Genomic DNA, 23,341 nt, shown 5'->3' with positions numbered 1-23,341 from the left:
GCTAGAAGGATAATATCAGAGCAGGTTTCATTTACATTAATGTCTGAATCAGTGTCCATGTGCGTATGTGTGTTTGGAGCAGCCATGATGTCTAAAAAAAGAAAAGTGGACATAAGAGACTTCTTGGAAGTTTTGGATGAGTTGATTATGTTATGTATCTTCTGTGGTCTTTGGGTCAAATTGACCCTTGTACTTTTCATTTACATCAAAATGTTCTTCCATATAACTGCCTAAGAATGACAGTGGTTCTCTATTATACTCATTTCAAATAAAATTGATTACTTGACTACTTACACTGAATTATGGACATTTTATTCAATTTCTCCCTACCTGTGATATTCCTGTTAGTTTGACCTGCCCATCACTGGGTAGTGCTATATAAATGAGGTTAGTTTACCATGTATTCCAAAAATAAGTATAAAATTGGTGGTACTGAGTTGGAGTGAAGTTGACTAACAAGGTGAAACACAGAATTGGGTGATAATGTTAAAGTAAACTTAAAAGTAGCAATAGAAAACTAGAAGAACTACTAGAAAACAGAGTTAGAGTTTTATTAAAAATACTTTTGACCCCACCACAAGTGCCATGAGCCCCGAGGCTCCAGCACCTCGCCCCAAGCTCATGACTCATGACTCGAAGGGGGGGGGGGGGGGGGGGGGGGGGGGGGGGGGGGGGGGGGGGTGTTCTTGGGAGTTGACTTGTGCACTTACCAGCACATACTTCCCAGCATTAAATGTGGTGGTTTGGAGGGAAAGCCTCATAGAAGAGGAATTTAATTTTTTTACTTATTTATTTATTTTTACAAATTTAGTCTATCATTTTAGCACTAAAATCACTTCTGAGAATATGTGAGGTAATAAAACAACTGTGTAGATTTTCAATACCGAACTGATGATAAATAGAAGATAAGTAACTGCTTTTTGCATCTTCATATAGGCTTATCGAAGCATGCATTTACCTCTGTAAACAAATCACTTCTGGTTGTCATTGATTGCATTGCGCCAGCTCGTCTGTTACCTTGAATTCCTTCGTTATTCCACAGAGAAAGATGAGTAACCGGGCTGCGTCATGGACATCGCTTCTCTCATGCAAAATCACGTGGTTTTGCAGCTGAAGCTCCGGATTTGTCTTCCAGATTTGTCCAGGTGTCCTCTGTATTATATTTTGTTAATTATATTTTGGGTGCTATGTTTTTTTGTGTTCGGTTATTTTGTTTTGGATATAACTGTGGAATTTGTTTAGTCTTGTGTGTAGGTTTTATTTTTTTTTACTTTGCCACAGCTATCTGCAGAAAGTACTTGAACAAGTACTGTACTTGAGATGCTTGAGACGTCTCGCTCTTTTTCCACTTCCTGTTTGTGCACGCTGAGAGACACACACACACACAAGCTCTCTTGATGTTGTAATTTTGCTTGTAGTTATTAATTTAATAATGACAATTCCAAATTTATAGTTTAGGGGTGGTACCCCGCAGAAGTTTATTATTTATGATTATCTTTGATGATCCTGACAGCCAAAACTAACTGATTAGACCTTACATTGTTTGGTGTCCTTTAACCCACTCTTCTCCTCACTCAGTAAGCCTGGCTACTGCATACGTGCCTGAATTTCTTTACCCCCCTCCCTTCCCGCTCAGATGTGCTAAATTTGCAGCCTCTCCCACACATGTGACATGGTGACTGAGTTTTTAAGAATGCATTACAGAAACTCCAGGGAAACCCTGCCTGTGTTTTTTCTGTTTTGCTGCTTCTGGAGATACCTATCAAGTTAAAGACACACCTGTTTAGACAGGCATTTGCACGAGGTCTTCATCTCATATATTCATCATGCATTTCTATTGTGTATTGTATTTTGTAATAATGACTTTTGTTTTTATTGTATATTACCTTTGTAAATACATAATATAATAATTATAATATAATTCTAAAAATGTAATAATATTGAGTCCTTGGCAGGTTAAACATCCACCAGGTTAATAAATATTAGAAAAGGCAGATTTTTTTTAAGAAAGGGCCACACAGGGTGTAGCTAAATTGGGCTAAAATCCTGTGCTGTTAAATATTTCAAAACTAATAATCAAGGAAGGTGGACTGGTAGCTGAAGAGGTGTCGGTTCACCTCCTGGGCACTGCCGAGGTGCCTTTGAGCATGGCACTGAACCCCCCTGTAGCAAACCCATTTTGTATCAATTTAATGATTTATGTTGTTTCTAAGAACATGTAATTCTATATATATATATATATATATATATATATATTCCTGTTTTGGACATAATTTCCTGTGTTGTGTTGCTATGGAATGAATGAGCTGGCAGTAAAGACGGTAAAAGTTTACGGTAAAAAAATAAATTAAGAAAATAAAACACAAACAGGCACAGAGCAGCGCTGTAGAGTGATATTTATTTGGGATATTTGCTCTTTGTTCTGGCGTTTTTATTAAAATATCTATCTGTCATCAACATAAGCTTTCAGAAGAGGGGTTAGTGTTTATTGCAATAGGAGGCACGCTGGTTTCACTTTTTGGCATGTGAGTGATGCTCAAGGAACGGCGAGGAATACAGCTACAGTCAAAATGGATGCCTTAAATGAACAGATAAATAAACTACAGGCAGAAATTGAGCAGAGGCTTAGTAAATCACGGGGGTGTAGAAGGCTTGTCAAGACAGGGATTAAAGGAGCAAATTGAAACCAAAAGAAAACAACTACATGAATTGGATGACACTAAGGAATTAAAGACGTTACGTTATGTCATTCAAATCAAGTTATCCACAGAGAAATTTCTCACCTATCAAAAGGAAGAAAAGAGTAAAAAAGAAAAGAGACTGCTTATTCTTTATGAACAATGGAAAGTTCAAATCAGATATGCCCACTCCATGTATGGGACGACTGCTTCTCAGTCAGCTAGCAGTCGCTTCTCTGAAACAGTCATGGCTGCAAAGAGGGCTGAAGCAGCCGCAGAGCTCGCTGCAAAGGAGACTCAATATAAACTAACAGAGATGTATAGTAACGAAGTGGAACCACTTAAGTACTCTACTTAAGTACTAAAATGCAGTATCTGTACTTTTTGGACTCCACTCCTTTACTCCAGTACTTTATACATCTCTATAAACTAATGGAGGAAGAAAGAACACAGAAGGAAAACATAAGGCTATTGGAGTCTGAATTAGAGCGTTTGCAAGTAGAAGGGGACATAGAGGTAGCACGTGTCAGACTGGAAAGTTATGACAGGGAAATCAGACAGGAAACTGACAGTCAGCCAGCAAATGGACACAACAGACAGAACCCTGCCATCCTCTTTGTGTATCACAAAAACCCTTCCATCTTCCCACTAAATCCCTCCATCGACATCTCCCCTCTAGCCCAAGCGATACAAGACAGCATAACCATTAACAGACTCTCCATGTCAATGCCCATGGTGTTTGGGGGAGACCCTATCCACTACATTGAATGGAGAGCTTTATTCATGTCACTGATAGACAGAAAAAGTATCTCATCAGCCGACAAACTTCATTATTTAAAGAAATATGTCAGTGGCCCTGCTCACAAATGTATTGAAGGCACCTTTTATAGAGACGTCGATGAAGCATACAGAGATGCATGGAATAAACTCAACCGATGCTACGGACAACCATTTCTCATCCAAAGGGCGTTCAGGGACAAGCTATCAGAATAGCCAAAAGTACAGGCTAAAGATGTCGAAGGGTAAAGGGCCTTCTCAGATTTCCTAGATGCCTGTCACCAATCCATGCCTCATGTGAAAGGTTTAGAAATACTTAATGATTGTGAAGAGAATCAAAAGCTAACACAGAAAGTGCCAGATTGGCTAGCAGCCCGCTGGAACCATGGGGTCTCAATGGGCCTCATGAAGGGTAGAGACTTTCCCACTTTTGAAGATTTTGCTAAATTTGTGTCAGTAGAAGCAGAGATAGCTCATCCTATGTCAAAAGAAGCACAAATGAAACAAAGGGAAGTAAAGTTAGCATCTTCAGAACTCAAACAACACTGAAAACTCAAGGTCAAACTATGGAAAAGAAAAACCTCCCTGCATGTGGTGCAAAGACGACAAGCATCAACTGCCCAAGTGCACAGATTTCAAGAGAAAGTCCCTTGAGGAATGACAAACATTCATAAAAGACAATAGGCTGTCTTATTGACGTGTCAAACCAAGTCACAGTGCCAAGGAGTGTCATAAATCTCACACCTGTGAGCTATGTAAGGGAAGGGCTATAAAACCCAGGCAAATAATTGATGGAACAGACAATGAGCTCTGCCCCATACGTAGAGACTTAGGGTGGAGCAGCCTGTGTCACAGAGTCACGGTAAATGAATCACAATGGATGTGATAAGCGTCCTGGAGTCTTTAAGGATACCAAAGAAGCAATGCTCTTATCTGAGAGTCAAGAGCAAGAAGGGAGGGATTCACTGCTCGCTAGTGATAGGAAAGGCCTGTGTTTCTCTCATAAAAGTGACTACAATACCACAGCTCGATTTAACCGCAGCAGTGGTTTCAGTCTCCATCAGCAATATGCTCAGAGAAGAATTGAGAATTTTTGATGGGAAAGAATACTTTTGGACAGACTCAAAGGTAGTGTTAGGCTACATAAATAACGATCCTCTGCGATTTCACACCTTTGTAGCCAACCGGGTCCAGAAGATCCGCTACTGCACAAACCCCCAGCAATGGCGCTATGTCCCCACGGATGAGAATCCAGCAGATGGCGCATCCCAAGGTAAAACTGTAAATGAACTTGCTAGCCATTCACATCGAGATGTTAGAGGATATGTTCACCGACACCTTCATCAATACCCTGCGATGCTTCATTGCTGTTCGAGGTGCAGTCCGTCAAATTCAGTGTGATCAAGGCACTAATTTTGTGGGTGCTAAGAATGAATTCAAGACAGCTTTACGAGAGCTTGACATACAGAGACTGAGCACACTTCTGTCACAAAAACAGTGTGACTTTGTCATGAATGCACCCACTACAGTCACGCAGGGGGCATGTGGGAACGCCAGACAAAGACTGTCACCTTCTCAAGCAGACTCAACAATGCTTCATTACGGACTCAACTGTACGAAGCCATGGCCATAGTCAACAGTCGACCCGTCACTGTGGATAACTTAAACGGCCCCGACAGCCTCAAACCACTTCTAGCAGAACAATTATGGAGTAGGTGGAAACAGAAATATCTGCACAACATCACCACAAGGCAGCGGTCGCACACACCAAGGAGAAATCTAATGGTGGGTGATATAGTGATGGACAAAGATGAACCGTCACCCAGAGGTGAATGGAGAGTCATATAGACGGTCAGTGGTAAGGATGGTCTAGGGACTGAGTACGAAAGAGAAAGCTGAGCGTCTTGCTAAACCTTCCATATTGGACCTCCAAGTGCAGAAGTTAGTTCTTTTTGAAGCTCCTTAAGTTTTTGGCTACATAAGGACAATGACATTTTTTAATTGAGAAAATTATTCGTAGTTCATATCACAATATAAAACACTCAGAATGTTGGTGTGAGTGTAAATGTAATGATTTGTGTTGTTTCTAAGAACATGTAATTCTATGTGTGTATATATAAATATATATATTTGCCTGTTTCGGACATAATTTCCGTTCCGTTTTATATAGTGAGATTTTATTTTGAGGTACATAATTTTCTGATTTATGTCAGAAAATTATGTAAAATTTGGCCCGCCTGTTTATTGCTTGGCCCACCATCTCTCTCAGACATTGCATGTCTATGAGTGTTGGAAAAAAAAAAAATCCTTCTTGAGGGATTAATAAAGTATAGCTTCTTCTTCTTCTTCTTTCTTTCTAAAAGATTTATTGTCTTTTCCTTATTTAGAAAAAATCAAACATACAGTCAGAGGATCTGATCAAAAACTTCTCTCTCCATCTTGTTTTTGTTCTTGTGTGTGTGTTGTATTACATATTATCATTGCTTAATAAATAGAAAAATAAAATGTTCTAGAACACATCTGAATCATATGTAGCCATAAAAAGACAGCCAGCACAGGGTCTGACACAGTGTCTGAAATTTAAGAAGTCTGACCACTAGTCTGAGTTGGCAGACACCTTGTAACGTTCAGACAGGATCGGGGATGATTCCGATGACTGAATATATCCGCTGTTTATTTCTCTGATTAAATAATCCCACCGTATTTGTTACCTCTCTCTCTCTCTCTCTCTCTCTCTCTCTCTCTCGCTCTCTCCTTCTCTCTCTCTCTCTCTCTCTCTCTCTCGATATTAAAAAAATAAGCCCACGTTAATTTAACTGAATAGCAAAATAATGACCCCAAACTCTCTGGTGTCCAGGGAAGGAAGAAAACAGAACAAAATGAGTCGTGACCATCTATCTATCTAAACAAATTGTGTCCCAGTAGAGTATATATATATTTTTTTTTATGAAAAAAGGGAACCATTCTGGGAACACTAAACCACAAAGATGCGGTAAAAACAATGAAATAAACAGATGACTGCGTGTGCCGTACGGAGGCAAACGAGAGATGCGGGTTGAACATAAACAAATTTAACCCACGAACATAACTGTTGGCAGTTTGTTATTTTATATTTCACATTAAGCGAAAAAACAACAACTCCCCACATCTCCACCCGTTGTCCTGAGGTCATTGTCTCTCTTTGGGTTACTCACCTAACTAAAACACTGGATAATAACTTTTAAACACATCTTTCTGTTAACACTGAGCTTTTACAGCTCGTTAAGTTACACGCCACATAAACAGAACTATGAATACTGAGATGAGTGACATCAACAAAAGTGAAATAAAAAATATAATCTTCGTCTTGGTATGTCTGTCTTGGTGTCTGTCTGTGTTTATGTCTGTATCTCTGTCTGCCTGGGTGTATTCCTGTATGCCTGTCTGGGTGTATTCGTGTATTCCTGTATGCATGACGAGCTGTAAACTATAAATAATTTTCATATATCTAAAGTAAGGCTAAAGCTCAAAATAGGAGTGGATAGGCTCGGCTACAGTATGACTTTAATATACTTTAATAATATGATTAATGATTATAAACTCTTTAAAATATGATGAACATAAAAAGCGTATGAATATATCTATTAGCCACCAGGGCTTGTAACATGACTGTATACTCAGGAGGTCTCCTGTGTGTTCAAACTAATCAGTGGACATGGAGCCCAGTGATTTGCGTACGTGCTGAGCTCTGGCATCTCTCCCTGATTTATAGTCGGTCCTGTCGCCTTTAGTTCTCCAGCTGTGGACAATGGGTACTGTAAGAATTAAAAATGAGATGATGGATTTGTCTTTACATCTGTTAAATATCAAGTATGGGTGGAGGGGTTGTGCAGCTGTCTCAATGGTAAGACCAAAGAAGCAACAGAACTAGATTATATATTCTCCTTCTCCTTCTTCTTATCGTGACTCAGACTGTACACCTGTACATTCTTCTTCTTGGATGCTTCTTGGATGAGAGATGAAACATATTTACGGATCTACAACCAGGTCCAGTTGCCTTAACTGTCTCAACTGGTCCTAACTTTAATTGAATCATTTCTTTACATTTTATCTAATAGATTTTATTAGTGGTCTGTCTATTTTTCACACCTGCTGCATGAATTTACTGTACCCCGTTGGGCCGCTTCCCAAACATTATTATAAAGGGTATCTCTGTGTGTTCTTTGTTTTGTTTTAATGAGTGACTCATCATCTCAGTCTTTCACGTCACCTTTCATATTTCTGATCACTTGGATTTGAGTCAACAGGTTTATGGGTTTGTGATATTTTAAGGCGACAACATAAGGGGGAGTGGCTATTGGCTATTATTTTTGCAAATCTAGTCAGCACTCTGCAGTCAGTTGCGCCAAAGAAGATGGGGATGTTGCTTCCTAGGACTCTGAATTTGGGTAGGCAATTGTGTACCTTAACACAAACGTAACTTTAATTCATTTGAGTGACTTTTTGTAATTAATATAATTATACTTCTTGTTACACTCATTCAGTTTGGCTGCTTTGCAGTATCATCACAGTTTGTGGTAAGTACTGATGATTAAAGATCCTTAATTGATTAAGCTCGTGGGAAATGTGGTTCCTAGAAAACCTCATAGAAATTAGGTTTCTATTTTTGTCTCTATATCTTTTATGACTTATGACCTAATGGTTTTCATGGGCTAAGTGCATTGTGGCTGTGTGGATCTGTGTGGCTGTGGATCTTCCAGAAGATAGATAATTTTTTTTTATTATTATTATTGATTGATTTGATTAATTTATACTCCTCCTCCATCACTCGATTGTGGCTTTGAGTGTGTTTTGAAGAACTAGTCACGACCTCGCAGGCAGCGTGAGGTTTATGTTATGTGGAAAAGTGAAAAGGGAAAAGAAAGTTGAGACAGTTCATTTACAGAACACCTCTTATTGACCCTGGAGTGCTATTGGCGTGAGTGCAGACAGGTGTTAATCATCGCTGACAGGTAATATTTTTTTAGATGTGCGTGGGTTTTTACAAACCTATGCTGACATGTCCTTGGATTGTGAGGTGTTGCAAAACGGTTAATAATGTGTATTACAGTAATTAGAAAGGTGTGACTGTATATGTAAGGCACAATTTAACCTCCGTCGTCATCTCCAAAGATTGGTGCCAGTTTAATTGATTATATTATAATTTTGTGATGGCAGCATTTGTGTTTATTGACAGAGTGCACCGTGGGAGAAAATGCAGCTTCTCAATGCTACTGTTACCGGTGAGTGTGTGTGTGTGTGTGTGTGTGTGTGTGTGCGTGTGTGTGTGTGTGTGAGGGGACCCGGGGTTTTTGAGGAATGTGATTATCTCACATGATCAGTACCACCTTAAACCGTCACTACTGATTCAGTAGTGACAGTTTAAGGTGGCCATGAGCCTTAACTAGTGCGCCCCACCTAGGCTAATTAGATTAAACAAGTGGAGCTGGCTTGGAAAAACCCTGAGGGCGCACCGACAATTCCCTAGTAATGTGCACATGCATTTTTCAGCCACTGAAAACAAACAAACAAACAGCAGCAGAAAGGATAAGCGTGTCTTTACATTTACGTATTTGGCACACTCATTAATTAATAATTAGAGCAAACTGGAAAATAATTTCAGTCAATTTTAGTCGACAGACGTTGGGGTTAATTGCTAAGACACATGGTCTGCTGTGGATAGTGCTATAGTTTATAATAATGCAGTAAGGTGAAGACGTTTCATAAAAGACATGACTGTATATAACAAGTTCTGTCTGTCTGTCACTGTCCACACAGAGAATTAATTCATACACTTCACTGAGAAACCACAGAACATGACTATTATTATTTTAATCAATAATTTTTTGATCGCTCAAGTCTTTACCTTCATTACACACACACACACACACACACACACACACACACACACACACACACACACACAAAAGGGCTTATAGACATGTTTATGTGGTGGAGTGATGAGGAGACACATAGGGCGTGGCACCCTGGGATGGGGGCTCAGTACCTCACATCAGCAGTGCCCTTGAAGTGAACTGGCACCTCTCCAGCTACCAGCCACCATCCATACTGACCTTTAACTAGCAACCCCCACCCCCCCAGTTCCCAAGCCAAATTCCTACGGACTGAGCAAAGAAAACTTTTATGTCTGTCATGAGTTCCCATTCAGACAAGTACAGGGCGGTGTCTTTACAAACAGAAGTAGACTGTTTCCAAATTTCCAACATTCTTAAATGGTATTTCATGACAATTTTATCCCCCCCCCCAAAAAATGGTTGTGATAGTCCAAGTGACTAAAATATTAGGACACCTCAATAATTCCCTCAGATGTAATGTAGTATTTTTGAGGGTTTTCCTTTAAGGCACCTCTGTATCAGACAATATTGATAACAATCGTATAAGAAATCCATCTACAATGAGATTATTAGACAGGCTTGTTATGCCTTTGCAATGGAAGTACACTTTAGTCATATTATTCAGGATCTCCAGAAGATTATTCCTGTTGACCTCTGACCCCAGGTCAAAGTCTCACCAATTGTGTGTGCCGGTACTGTATGAGTACCTTTGTAGCTGTCCATCAGAGGGCAGTATTACAAAGGAAGTGTGTGAGAAAAGGCTACATATATCTGAAAAATATCTGTATGTATCTACTGAATGCAATAGTACTGACTGTGACAATAGCCAGAGTTACGTTATGTGTGTCTTACAGAAAAACCTGTGTGGAAAAAAAGCCCAACTTCCCCAAGACTGTGTGCATCTATCCAGAGGCAGGGTTTTCATGCTGTGAAGAGCAAGCTTTTAACCCTGCAACGGCCACTTGTTGTAAAGTAGGACATGGATCAAACGTAACTGGTAAGGACTGTACATGTACATGTCAAAGTTGCAAGACATGGGAATGTTGATTTTGTGATTTTGCAATAGCATCAAACGGCTTCGAGTGGCAGCTACCTTGGTGAACTTCGATAGGCAGGAGAAAGAAGGCACAATGACTGTATCATAATGACTGATGTTTTTTATTAACTTCTACATTGGAGATAAACACTGAATCATCAAAACTATGATGTTACACATTAAATTATGTGATAGAAGGTGGGAAACAAAACAAAACATTTGTTGTATTTTAGATTCTTCAAAGTAGCCAACTTTTTGTATTTTGCTCTCAATCAGCCCCATGTGATAGTCACCTGGAATGAATCGAAGAGGGTTATTTACTGTATGCCAACACAGGGATCTCATCTGTGTTTCAACAGACATTTGTTCAAGTTAAGCAGTCTCTGTAAGAAGTCTCTGTTTTACTCAAATCTATTGACATCATCCACTGCTGTGCCCCACGTGTAAATGCACACTCTCAATTTAAAGACACCCTTATTTCAGCTGCAGGTAGCCAGCCATCAGCCCAATCTTCTTTGCTTCTCCAATATTTTCACAATTTTAAGCAATGTGGAGCCCTGATATGCAAGAAACATGGAAACAGAATCTTAAAAAACTTTTCTCTTGTGCCCCAGCTTTACTGTATTTCAGTACTGTCTGTTTCTGGAATGTGTGCTCCACTCCCGCCCACTCCTGCTAACATTCAGACTACTGTATTATCGTCACCTCACCCACATGACAGACAGACAGTGTTACACTGATGTTATGTTGTGTCTTGTCCTGCAGTTTAAAACGTTATTCTATTAATAAAGGGATGATGAAGCAACAACATATGGCTAGATTTCTCAGCAGTGGGTGTATTGAATCAGCCCAGATATCTTTAGATATGTGACTTTCCTTGCTTTGCTTTTGTGTTGTAATAACCTTCTTTAATCATCTTTTCAAATTCATCTGTTGACAAGTCCACTCAAAATGCAAAAACTGCTAAATTTAAACAGCCCAATCCTAACAAAGTTAATCCTAACACTGTTTTACACACCTGCTTTAACACATAGCAGGTTCAGCTGTTAATGTTATTCTGGTATCTGTATCTGGAATTTGTTTTTACAGCTAATGTTACAGAGGGTCTGAGTGAGAAGGTTTCATCTTGTTGCGGACTGAGGGCATATGACTCACTCAATGAAATATGCTGTGGTACAACAATCATCGCCAAACCTGCACCAAACAGCCAGTGCTGTGGTCAAGGTGAGTGGTTTTCACAATATACTATACAAGAGCATTGTAAATGTGTATATGAGCACACTTTACTAGTATGTGTGAAAGCTTTTCATTCGTTTTCATGAGGGCTTTTCAGTTGTGTCTGTCGGTGTGTCATTTTTGACAAGAGATGCTGGCTGCAGACCTCCACCGTCACGCACCTCCGCTGTCAGGCCCGGAAATGAACGAATGTATATATATATATGAATATACATTATATATATAATTATATATATATATATTGATATATATGAATATATATATATATACTAATATAATATACTATATATAGATATATATATCAAAATCAGTTAAATGTAAACGCTAGTACTCTTTATTCAGAAAACCCTCATGTCACATCTACATTTCAGGATCTGGTTATTATAGACACAGATTAAATGTTAAATATAAATATTTCAATATTTATCATCACAGTAACAGTGTTACACACATTAGTAGCTGTAAACACTCAGCATTAGAAAAATACATACGTTGGTTTGGTGCTTACATAAGGAGTAAACATTTATAATCATCACTTTAAAAGTTACATACGTTGTTTTTGGTGCCTGTTTGTTTCCCAGATATATTAGTGTGTGTGTGAATGGGTGTATAAGAGACATTAACTTAAAGAACTTTGTAGAAAGGCGCTTTATGAAGTTCAGTCCATTTCCTTGTATTACGGGCAGATCTGCCACATCCAATATGGCGGACGCGTTAACGTAACGCAGCAACGGACCAACCCACTCACTGAGGCATCTGAAAATCATTTTCATCTGAAAATGAAAAGTGTAATTTTCATCTGAAAATGAAAATGACCCTCTCAAAATGTCCTCTTCACCTCCCCACCCACCAAAAAACATCATCACTTCCGGGCCTGACAGTGGAGGTCTGCAGCCAGGTGCCTCTCCATTTTTCAGCTGTTCATGTGAGGTGTTCAGTATAGTATATGAGTTTGGTTTGATATGTGTATGTGAGAAGAAAAGTACACGTATATGCCTGGTAATTCTAAAAACTCATAGTTTTTATGTCAGTATTTCACAATTCATAATACATGTAACACAAACTCTATTCTATCCAAATACATGCGGTCTTCAGGATTACACAGTGGTTTGTCATCTGATTATTGGCTGAGAAAAAGATGACAAAGTTATAAAGAGTCATCTTGATCTGTTCCACAGAGGCTATTGATGCTGACAAGCACTTATGTTGTGGAAAGAATGGCAGCGAGAAGATCCTGAGGAGAAATTCCCCTGATCACGTATGCTGTGGACCGGATAAACAGTACAACACTAAGACTGAATGCTGCATTTACAATGCTTCTTTTGAGATACATTCTCTTAATTCTGGCAATTGTGGTACGTCAGTTATACATCTACAGACAAAAGCAAAACTAACATTTACAAGTCTGCATAAGATCTAACTACAACATCTTGGTGCTGCAGTATATTCTTTATCCTACCAACATATTTAACATACAAGGATTACCTTCTGGGGTCTCCTGTAAACAATCACTTTAGCATGTTAAGTATCTAAACAGATTGTTATTGTTTTGTTCTGTTCTGTCTGTTCCACATTTAACTGGGGCACTAATTAAAACAAAACAGAAAACAATAATATAAAGTCATTCAGAACAATCTGACTGGCAAAGAATGAAACATTAAAATGATAGAATAAAGCACCTTTGAGTTATGACATAAAGTAGACCTCTGGTAACATCCTGATCTTTTCCACAGAGCTCCGCTGCGGTCAGGATAACAAAAGGATAATCCTGAAGAGAAAATCCAGTGATCATGTATGCTGTGGACCGGATAAACAGTACAACACTAAGACTGAACGCTGTTGCTTCACTGATCGAGGTTTTGAGATACAGTCTATTCAACACAACTGCTGCAAAAATGAGTCAGGTGCGTCTCAACTCATAAGACCACGGTACGCTGTGGTAAACAGTGATGTCACGTTTATTTCATGTCACACTGTGTAAAATTTCTTTAGATATGTGACTTTCCTTGCTTTGACAGTCCATTCCTGCCCATAGCAAAATTTAAAGAGTGCAATCCTAACAAAGTTCATCCCAACACTGTTTTGCACATCTACTTTAACACATAGCAGGTTCAGCTGTTAATGTTATGCTGGTGTCTGTATCTTGAATTTGTTTTTACCCCTAATGTTACAGAGGGTCTGAGTGAGAATGTTTCACCTTGTTGCGGACTGAGGGCATATGACTCACTCAAAGAAATATGCTGTGGTACAACAATCATCGCCAAACCTGCACCAAACAGCCAGTGCTGTGGTCAAAGTGAGTGAGTAGAGCTGGACACAATACGACATACAGTATACACACATTGCAGTTAAAAAGTAAGGCATTTTTTTCATCTAGAGGAAAACAGGAAGACTTGGTATGTGAATTTATTAATCCAACTATGATGAAAGCATGACTAGCCTTTCTCTGCCTCTGATGTCTAAACCTAACCAACCCAACCAATAAAGGCAGCGAGCATTAGAGAGAAAACAAAGATGAACAGTATATTTGGTGACCTATACCGTATGTACATGTAAATGGTTTTTACAATATACTATATAAGAGCATTGTAAATGTGTATATGAGCACACTTTACTAGTATGTGTGAAAGCTTTTCAATAGTTTTCATGAGGGCTTTTCAGTTGTGTCTGTCGGTGTGTCATTTTTCAGCTGTTCATGTGAGGTGTTCAGTATAGTATATGGGTTTGGTTTGATATGTGTATGTGAGAAGAAAAGTACATGTATATGCCTGGTAATTCTAAAAACTCGTAGTTTTTATGTCAGTATTTAACAATTCATAATACATGTAACACAAACTCTATTCTATCCAAACACATGCGGTCTTCAGGATTACACAGTGGTTTCTCATCTGATTATTGGCTGAGAAAAAGATGACAAAGTTATAAAGAGTCATCTTGATCTGTTCCACAGAGGCTATTGATGCTGACAAGCACTTATGTTGTGGGAAGACTGGCAGCGAGAAGATCCTGAGGAGAAATTCCCCTGATCACGTATGCTGTGGACCGGATAAACAGTACAACACTAAGACTGAATGCTGCCATTACAATGCTTCTTTTGAGATACATTCTCTTAATTCTGGCAATTGTGGTACGTCCGTTATACATCTACAGACAAAAGCAAAACTAACATTTACAAGTCTGCATAAGATCTAACTACAACATCTTGGTGCTGCAGTATATCCCTTATCCTACCAACATATTTAACATACAAGGATTACCTTCTGGGGTCTCCTGTAAACAACCACTTTAGCATGTTAAGTATCTAAACAGATTGTTATTGTTTTGTTCTGTTCTGTCTGTTCCACATTAGGAAATCTGTATCTGTCTCCTTCAAAATGACTGACTGAACTCAATAAATAGTTACATCTGTAGGCAGAATTGGGTGATTTTAACTGGGACACTAATTAAAACAAAACAGAAAACAATAATATAAAGTCATTCAGAGCAATCTGACTGGCAAAGAATGAAACATTAAAATGATAGAATAAAGCACCTTTGAGTTATGACATAAAGTAGACCTCTGGTAACATCCTGATCTTTTCCACAGAGCTCCGCTGCGGTCAGGATAACAAAAGGATGATCCTGAAGAGAAAATCCAGTGATCATGTATGCTGTGGACCGGATAAACAGTACAACACTAAGACTGAACGCTGTTGCTTCACTGATCGAGGTTTTGAGATACAGTCTATTCAACACAACTGCTGCAAAAATGAGTCAGGTGCGTCTCAACTCATAAGACCACGGTACGCTCTGTGGTAAACAGTGATGTCACGTTTATTTCATGTCACACTGTGTAAAATTTCTTTAGATATGTGACTTTCCTTGCTTTGACAGTCCATTCCTGCCCATAGCAAAATTTAAAGAGTGCAATCCTATTAAAGTTCATCCCAACACTGTTTTGCACATCTACTTTAACACATAGCAGGTTCAGCTGTTAATGTTAATGTTATGCTGAATCCAACAAGCATAAATGCTTGTTGGATTCACCCATTTGGATTTGGAAGAATATGAATGAAATGTTTTCGCTCATGCTTCACTGGCTGCTGCCTTTCTGGTAATATTTCCAGACAGCAGTCAGAAATGTCTCAGTTTATGTCTGCTGGCAGACGATGATAGAGGATAGGAGATTTGGAAGATGAGATACAGATATACAGCTGCATTAGCTAACTTGTTTCGCACAGGGGAGGCACATGAAAGAGAGCATTGTCTTGCAGGCCAATTTTTTTCTCTCCATATATTTCTGTCTCCCAAACCGTCTGAGTCATCCTGTTCAGACACTGCTAAATTCCACAGTCTACACTTAATAAACGCCACACTCTTTCCATTCTGTCTCCAACTGAACTTGTTGTTTTCCCACCCATCCCTCTTCTCTTTAGGTCATTATGATGCCGCTCCTACTGTGCATAACGCACACACACATGATGGCTGTTTATTTCAACGGACGCCTCAGACAGAACAAGTAATGAAAACTTTCTGTTTCGAATTAGTTCAGCTAGGCGGAGAATCAATAATCAAACTTTCCAGTGACGCCTGTAGGCTTGTAAAAGATAGTTGTGATAATAAGTCATAGTTTTTTTTAAATGAGAAAGAGCCCTTTTGTACGTAAATGCCAGTTTGACGAAAACATTTCTTTGATATATTTAATGCAAAGAATTATTTATGCTACAAAAAGAACTGAGAGCAGTGCATCTCAATTATCACTATAAAAAACACTACTACGTACTGCAGCTTTGTCGAGAGAGCTCGGAGCTCCACCCAGCTGCATTAATACGGCATGCAAGAGTGTTTTGTGTCCAGTGGATAAAAATCTCTGCTGCCATTAGCGCCAATAATATTAACCGCGTAGGCTAAAGGATGATATAACAATGCCCGGGTAAGATTTAAGCAACTTAACGCATTTTATTTGTAGAGAGTAATATTTGCTTTAGTGTATTTTTTGTTTTTGGTCTGTATTTCTCCTCATATTTTTGTATATATGTTGACCTATATGCATACCAGTGTGTGTATGATTGTATTTTAGTATAGAATTTACTATACTATAGTATATATAAGGTCTCTTCCTGAGGTTTCTTCCACCTTTTTTTCCCTGTTAAAGGGTTTTTTGTGGGCAAGTTTTTCCTCGCGCTAACCGAGGCTCTAAGGACAGAGGGTGTCACTCCCTGTACAGATTGTAAAGCCCTCCAAGGCAAATGTACTTTGTGACTTTGGGCTATACAAATATAATCCGTTTTGATATATTCTGTCAAATCCTGCAGAGAGAGATGCTGTATGGCTTTGCAGAGCAGAGTAATAATACATTGTACAAGGGCAGAGAAAACAGAAAGGATTGTTCAGAGGTCAATGTTCCGTACAATCCAGCTAAAATGACTGTATGTTCTTCTCAGTTTAATGGCTTACATAGAAAAAACTGCTGTGGCACTGAAGTCAATCATACGGAGATCTGCTGCGATGGACACAGGAGATCTGGACACAGGTGGGTGCCTGTGTGTTTATGTTATGTCTGTGAAAAGGCTGATGAAATTCAGTGAAACTGAGATTGGGGTGGTTGTTTTTTTTGTGTGTTTATTTAAAAAAAAAAAGTTTTTCCATAAGCTGAGCTGAGGAGTATGCAGGATACAGACAGACTCCAGACAGGAGTGGCAAAGAAAAATTCTTAACTGCTGTCTCTTGAGGAAGACTAGCATACCAACCGTCTCCTTTTTTGTTTATCTCTTGGCACTTTTCATGTATATCTGACTCATGTCTCAACTCTTCTAAGATTTACAACATTTAATCGGGCTCTCGTGGTTAGGAGTAACAGTTATCACTATCAAGGAAGTTGTCTTCCGGTCTGACATTGACCCTGATTAATTCTAACTTGCTGTCTTTTGAATGTAAAACGATCTGTCCCTAAAGCATCAAAAGAATATGAGTAAGATGTAAGAATAACTTCTCTATCTCACTCAACTGATTTGATATTATATTATTATATAAAAGAAAATATACCACAATATTAACTAAGAACTTCTGTTTTTCCATACAGACATTGCAAACACATGTACTGTTGTGGAAACCGGGCTTATAACATTAAAAACCAACAGATGAAGTGCTGCTCTGGGACACTGTACAACCTGACACTGTTTAACGTGTCTAAACATGAGGTGCAGTGCTGTGGATCTGCTCTGCAAAACAAACAGGTACGTTTGGTTTGTTCCCGGGAAGCAACTTCTCCAAATGACCCAAACTGTGCATTGTCCAAAACTCATAAATAATAACTGTGCATTTTTATTATTTTTATTATTATTATTATCTCTTTTTAATGCCCATTATCACGCCCAATACAAAACACACCCATCATCTTTCAATGTGCCCCATTTCCAGAAAAAAAAAACACATCATTGTTTCTATTTACATTTTACAAAGCGTGCCAACCTTTTTTCCTTTGGAAACTGGGTTGTCATATAAATATGCAAAACAGGCTCTATCAAAAGAAACAAAAACATTGTTTTAACAACTCTAAAATCAATGCCTCCAACCTTTTGTTCAAAGACCTTGACATAAAGAGGGTTTATTTTTTTACTGCACGTCTTTATTAGCAACAAACCCTTTTTTAGTCTTAGGGACAGGAAATCATCCACAGATTCTTGCAGCAAACACAACACAGTTAACATTTTTCTGGTTTATATGTAAATGTAAGCCTGTAGTTTTACAACTATCTGCTTTGGTGCAAACTTTCTGACGATTAATGTGACCATTCATATTGTTCATTAAAATAGTTTCTATCCACTTAACTAGGATGTTTGCTGCTTGGGTGAGGACATGGAGGTGCTATACTCTGCCAAGGAAGGATTCAGATGTTGCGCTCACCACTACTACAACACCTCTCTGTGGTCATGCTGTGCAGGGCGTTTGAGTCCAAGACGTCATCAGAACAGGATGATTACAGGTCACTTGTGCAATGCTTGATCATTGCCATACAATAGTACTTTATCATTTCTACTTGTTCCTGTATCTCAGCAATAATATGTCTGTATGATGTCCTATTTCAGAATCCACCCTTCTGACCATGGACAATCTAACTGAAACACAGCTTTGTAAAGAAAGTAAGATATCAGATTATTTTCTATATTTTTTTGTGAAGTTGGGAACATTTGTGAATATTGAAAAAAAAATGTATGCATGTCTCTCTTCAGTACTCATTGGGATTGTGGCAAGCGTATCTCAGCATCAACGCAGCATCGCGTTCAACAATGTGTTGAAAATCCATGGAAGAAATGGCACACTGACTCCTCTGGCCTCGCCTCATATCCTGAACACACCAACTCGCTGCAACTTCCCGAAAGTGACCCTGGGGAAGACCTACTTTTTTGATCGGGTTAATATGTATACCGATTTCAACCATGACTCTATTCTCCAGTCAATCCATTTCATTTTTACCACATGTTCTTATCATGAGGTCACTGCTGGTTAATCTGTTGACCATTTGACTTGGGAAATGTAATTACTCTCTCATTTCTCATTACTTTCATTGAAGTCCGTGTAAAGGCAATTCCAAGTTTGCTTTCAAAACACAATAAATATGTAGAAAAATAGTTGCTGTAAACATGTGAAAAGAGTTTGAACGATGTATTACTGAAATGTGGAGTTAGAGGTTCAAACTGTTTTTCAGCAGTTTTCAGTTCAGGATTTTGTGGGCGGTCCTAAAACGAGACCGCGTGATATCACGCATAATGTCATTATTTTTGATCATTCAGATTTGGCTGGGTGGTTAATAACACTTTTGTTTTTAGTCTGACAAACTCAGAACACAAATTTATTTTGACTTTACATGGACTTTAATCACTGAAAAACATATTTAGATGACTTTACTAAAAGCTCATCATCATCACTCGTCATGAGCAGTTATGTGTTATACTACTCAAAGGTCAATTTTGACATAGCCACCACAAACTCAGGGGCAACCTGATATCCCAGAAAAAACAGCAGCACTTAGCACTTATAGCGGAGAGATACAGGTGGATGGCTCAGGACAAGCCAACTGCATAGCTAAATCACCAGTGACCACCAGTCATTAAAGTGAAATTATAAAGGAATGTAAATTTTTTAAAAAGTGCCCAGGACACAGCGGCAATACTCTGCACTGTAAATGTATTAGTTAGTGAATAGTAATTATTTTGTGGAGTCCTCTCCATATAGTGAAGCTGCAGGAGTCAGAGGTGTATTCCTTACCTGCTGGATGAAAGCTAGCTGCCATCACCCAGACTCTGCATTAAGACATCCCATACAGTCACAATAAGCCAACTTTACAAAATGTAGCATAACATTACTGCATTACATAGTATTAACAATGTTTTAATGCTTGTTACTAAAGGCAGTAATCACTACATTAACATGGTGCTCAGTGTTGGTGAATATTAATTGTTAAACTTGTAAGTTTACCAAAAGGATTAATTTCCAGAGATCAACAAAAGCTACAGTAGTACAAGCTGAGGAGAGTACGTTAGACTAAAAGTAGCTGATTTATTTGCTGTCATGGCAGCTGATAGCATATAAGCTAAACAGCTACCAGATAACATGTATTGCTTTAATTTTTGTACTCAACTACAAAAAGCGACTGTTTGCACACATGTCCTTCCCTGTAACAAATGCATGTTTACATGTGAATAATGAATTTTTCATGTCGTGATTGATGAAGCCAGGAGTTCATGAGAATTTATTTTTAAAAAAATGTCAGGGATATAAACATGCTATAAGGACCCCTATTGTTGTATTATTGAGTAGTATTAATGTTTTTTCTTTTTGTTTGTTTTTTCTGTATAACCAACTAAATATATTATAAATCCTATAAATGATGCATGTTTAAATGTGTTTTTTTAACATGACTGGTATATTGTCTGTTTATTTTTAATATATATCAGGATATTTTATGTATTTATATATATATATATATATAACAATTATAATGAAACCTGTTTGACTTAGGCTAAACTTGCTGTTAGTTTAAGGCCCCACAGGCACCAGGGGGGCCCCAAAGTGGAAATTCAGCCTCAATAAATTTTGAGAGAATTAAAAGTACCTGTCTTTATTCGTAGACGTCATGTGTCAGCGGAGGGCGATAATGGAAACATAAGATTGTGATCATACAGATCATGAACACAAAATTGTGCGATCATGTTGTACAGTTACATATTGTTTCTTTTAAACATAACTGTTAAAATAGGTGCTGGTTTCATGTATTTCTATTCAAGGTAATAGCTTTTTCTGATTTCTGTCAGACTTGTGGTTATACATACCACAATCAGGGGTTGCAGTGTTACATGTGAATGTTTCGTACTACCTGAAACATCAGTATTAAAATGTAACAGTCTGCTGCATCGTCACAGATCATCAAGTGGAGCCCCAAAGGTGTGATAGATTTAGAAATTAAAATCTGATCTCCATTTAACACCAATGCACCAGAACTTCTTAAAACTGTCAGGGAAGACATTAAAAGGTGGGCAGTTTTACCCCTATTCCTTTGGGGAAGATCATAAAAATTAACATATTACCAAGGTTGGCTTTTCTCATGTCTTCTACACCGCTTTCCCTCTAGCTGGTGTTACGACCATAAAAGGGTATGAAAGAAATAAACAAGTTATTCTCTGGAAGGACAAAAGAAAAACTAGGATTAGTAATAAAAACTAATTAACCCAAGAATTAAAGGAGGATTAGGACTTCCAGATATATACCAATATTATATAGCATTTAATTCTAGATACCCCCTTCAGTGGGCCTATACTAGTGTTAGAGAGAGTGGCAGTTGGGAGTAGCTACAGGAAAACATCCTTAAAGCTTATAATAAAGACATAACTTTAACAGCTCAGCAAAGTGATTTCCAGAATAAACAACCCAGTCCTACAGTTCTCATGTGATATAGTTAAAATCCTCCAGAAGCGCTTGAACTTTAGTGGAATATCTTTACCATTATGCCCACTGTGAAACAATCCCTTGTTTACTGCAGGCGGTAGGAATAATGTATGGCAGCAACATAATATAAATCAGTTGGACCAAGTGATTAGCGAGCGTAAAAGTACCCCATTTAATGACTTTAATTAGAACTTTAAACTATAATTTGGACTGACAGAATTTCTGTCATATTTATAAATAAAATCTATTATCAAACCTTTAATTCCCAAACTAAACTACAAAGGGAACATAATATGGGTGTACCTCTTTCCTCCCAACAATGGGACGCAGTACTCAAAGTATGTCAGATATAAGATTTTACTGATAAAGATATTACATAGTGCATATATTACACCTCGCAATCTGAATAAAATAGCACATTATCTAAATTTTGATAGCATGGCTGTGAAGTGGATAGTACACTTATGCATTTGCTGTGGCACTGCCCTTCTTTAAAGAGGTTTTGGGTAAAGGTTATTGAAAGTTTGTCATGTGTACTTGGCCTGGACATAAAACTCTGCCTGCTGGCATGTATATTGGGTGTGAATCTGAACATTGCAAAATCTAGGATGGTACATAGAATTGTCACCCTGGCCTTTCTGTCAGTCAAACAAATGATTTTGTTGAATTGGAAAGAACGTAAACCAAATTGTTTTAGCATGGAGAACTGGCACAAAGACTGGATGGGTTTATTATCGATGGAGCAAAACATTAGATATTTGAGAGTTTCAACCACCTTTGGCCTTGGTATCACTCTTTTCACTCTGTCTTGGTAAGGACTACTTTTGGCAGACTGTGAGGCAAACATATGGCACTAATCAAATTAGCAGAAAAAACAACCATTTTCCTGGAATACCAAACAACGTTGGTGGATGGGTTATTACAGAGTGTGAGAACAACATATATATAAAACAGAACATATAATGTGCAACATAGAAGAACACAATACACCAAGGGTTACCTGTTTGCCCACTATTCTGTTCTTGTTTTGTGCAGGATTACTATACATTGTATTAAGTACAGCACTTAGTAAGTTGAAACAATATTGTATTCTTGGCTTGTTGTCAGACATCTGCAGGGTTGGACTGGGAACAAAATTCGCCCCTGGCATTTTTCCTCTGGACCGGCCCACCATTGGACTGATGAACCCGCCCCCAAAACACTTTCTCCCACCCACCCATACTGAACCCCCAAATACCCCATAAATAACACAGAACATAGTATGCTCAATGAAGATCATGTTGTACATGTCTACACCTTATTAAACTAAACAGTCTACTTACAGCACTGATTTTAGCTACAGAGCAAACAATTAACTTTGAACATATAGGGGTGGTGTTTAGCTTGGTAGCCTAAGCAGCCACTCCATATGCGAAGGCTCGCAGTGGAGGCCCAGGTTTGACTTCCGACCTGTGCGGCCCTTTCCCACATCTGTGTGGCCGAGATGGACCGGCCCATCTGGCATTTACCTGGTAGCACAGACTGCCAGTCCGAGCCTGGACATTTGTTTTGTCTGACGACTTGTTATAAGTATTTTGTGGCTGCCCCAAATACGTGCCAAATAATTCTAGCAATATCCCCTTTTGCTATGTAGTCATAAACAAAGAACAACCCTCAGTTCTTCAGAATACATGAATGCAGTAATGATCATGGGACTCATCAAGCCTTCTCCTTTGTTCTAAGTTTGGAGTTAATGTTTTATATTGTTTGATTCCAGTCAGTCACACACACCCAGAAATACTGGAAAAAATAACACAATCCAGGAAGGCAATTATGGA

General features: G+C 38.5%; 1 protein-coding gene across 1 annotated transcript; it reads left to right on the top strand.

Annotated features, from left to right (window-relative positions):
* Window positions 1-7,840: 7,840 nt before the first annotated feature.
* LOC109138169 (uncharacterized) lies at window positions 7,841-19,241 on the top strand. The gene is made up of 16 exons (XM_027280058.1): window positions 7,841-7,882; window positions 7,979-8,011; window positions 8,671-8,716; window positions 10,183-10,325; window positions 11,454-11,588; window positions 12,779-12,955; window positions 13,334-13,504; window positions 13,774-13,896; window positions 14,551-14,727; window positions 15,187-15,357; window positions 16,016-16,098; window positions 17,024-17,112; window positions 17,662-17,815; window positions 18,414-18,564; window positions 18,668-18,721; window positions 18,812-19,241. The coding sequence occupies exons 1-16, from the start codon at window positions 7,849-7,851 to the stop codon at window positions 19,087-19,089; spliced, it is 2,019 nt and encodes a 672-aa protein (XP_027135859.1). The 5' UTR covers window positions 7,841-7,848; the 3' UTR covers window positions 19,090-19,241.
* The last annotated feature ends 4,100 nt before the right edge of the window (window positions 19,242-23,341 follow it).

This window comes from Larimichthys crocea, chromosome VII (assembly GCF_000972845.2).
Source record: "Larimichthys crocea isolate SSNF chromosome VII, L_crocea_2.0, whole genome shotgun sequence".
NCBI classification, from domain to species: Eukaryota; Metazoa; Chordata; class Actinopteri; family Sciaenidae; genus Larimichthys; species Larimichthys crocea.
This window is presented reverse-complemented; position numbering and strand designations above follow the sequence as displayed.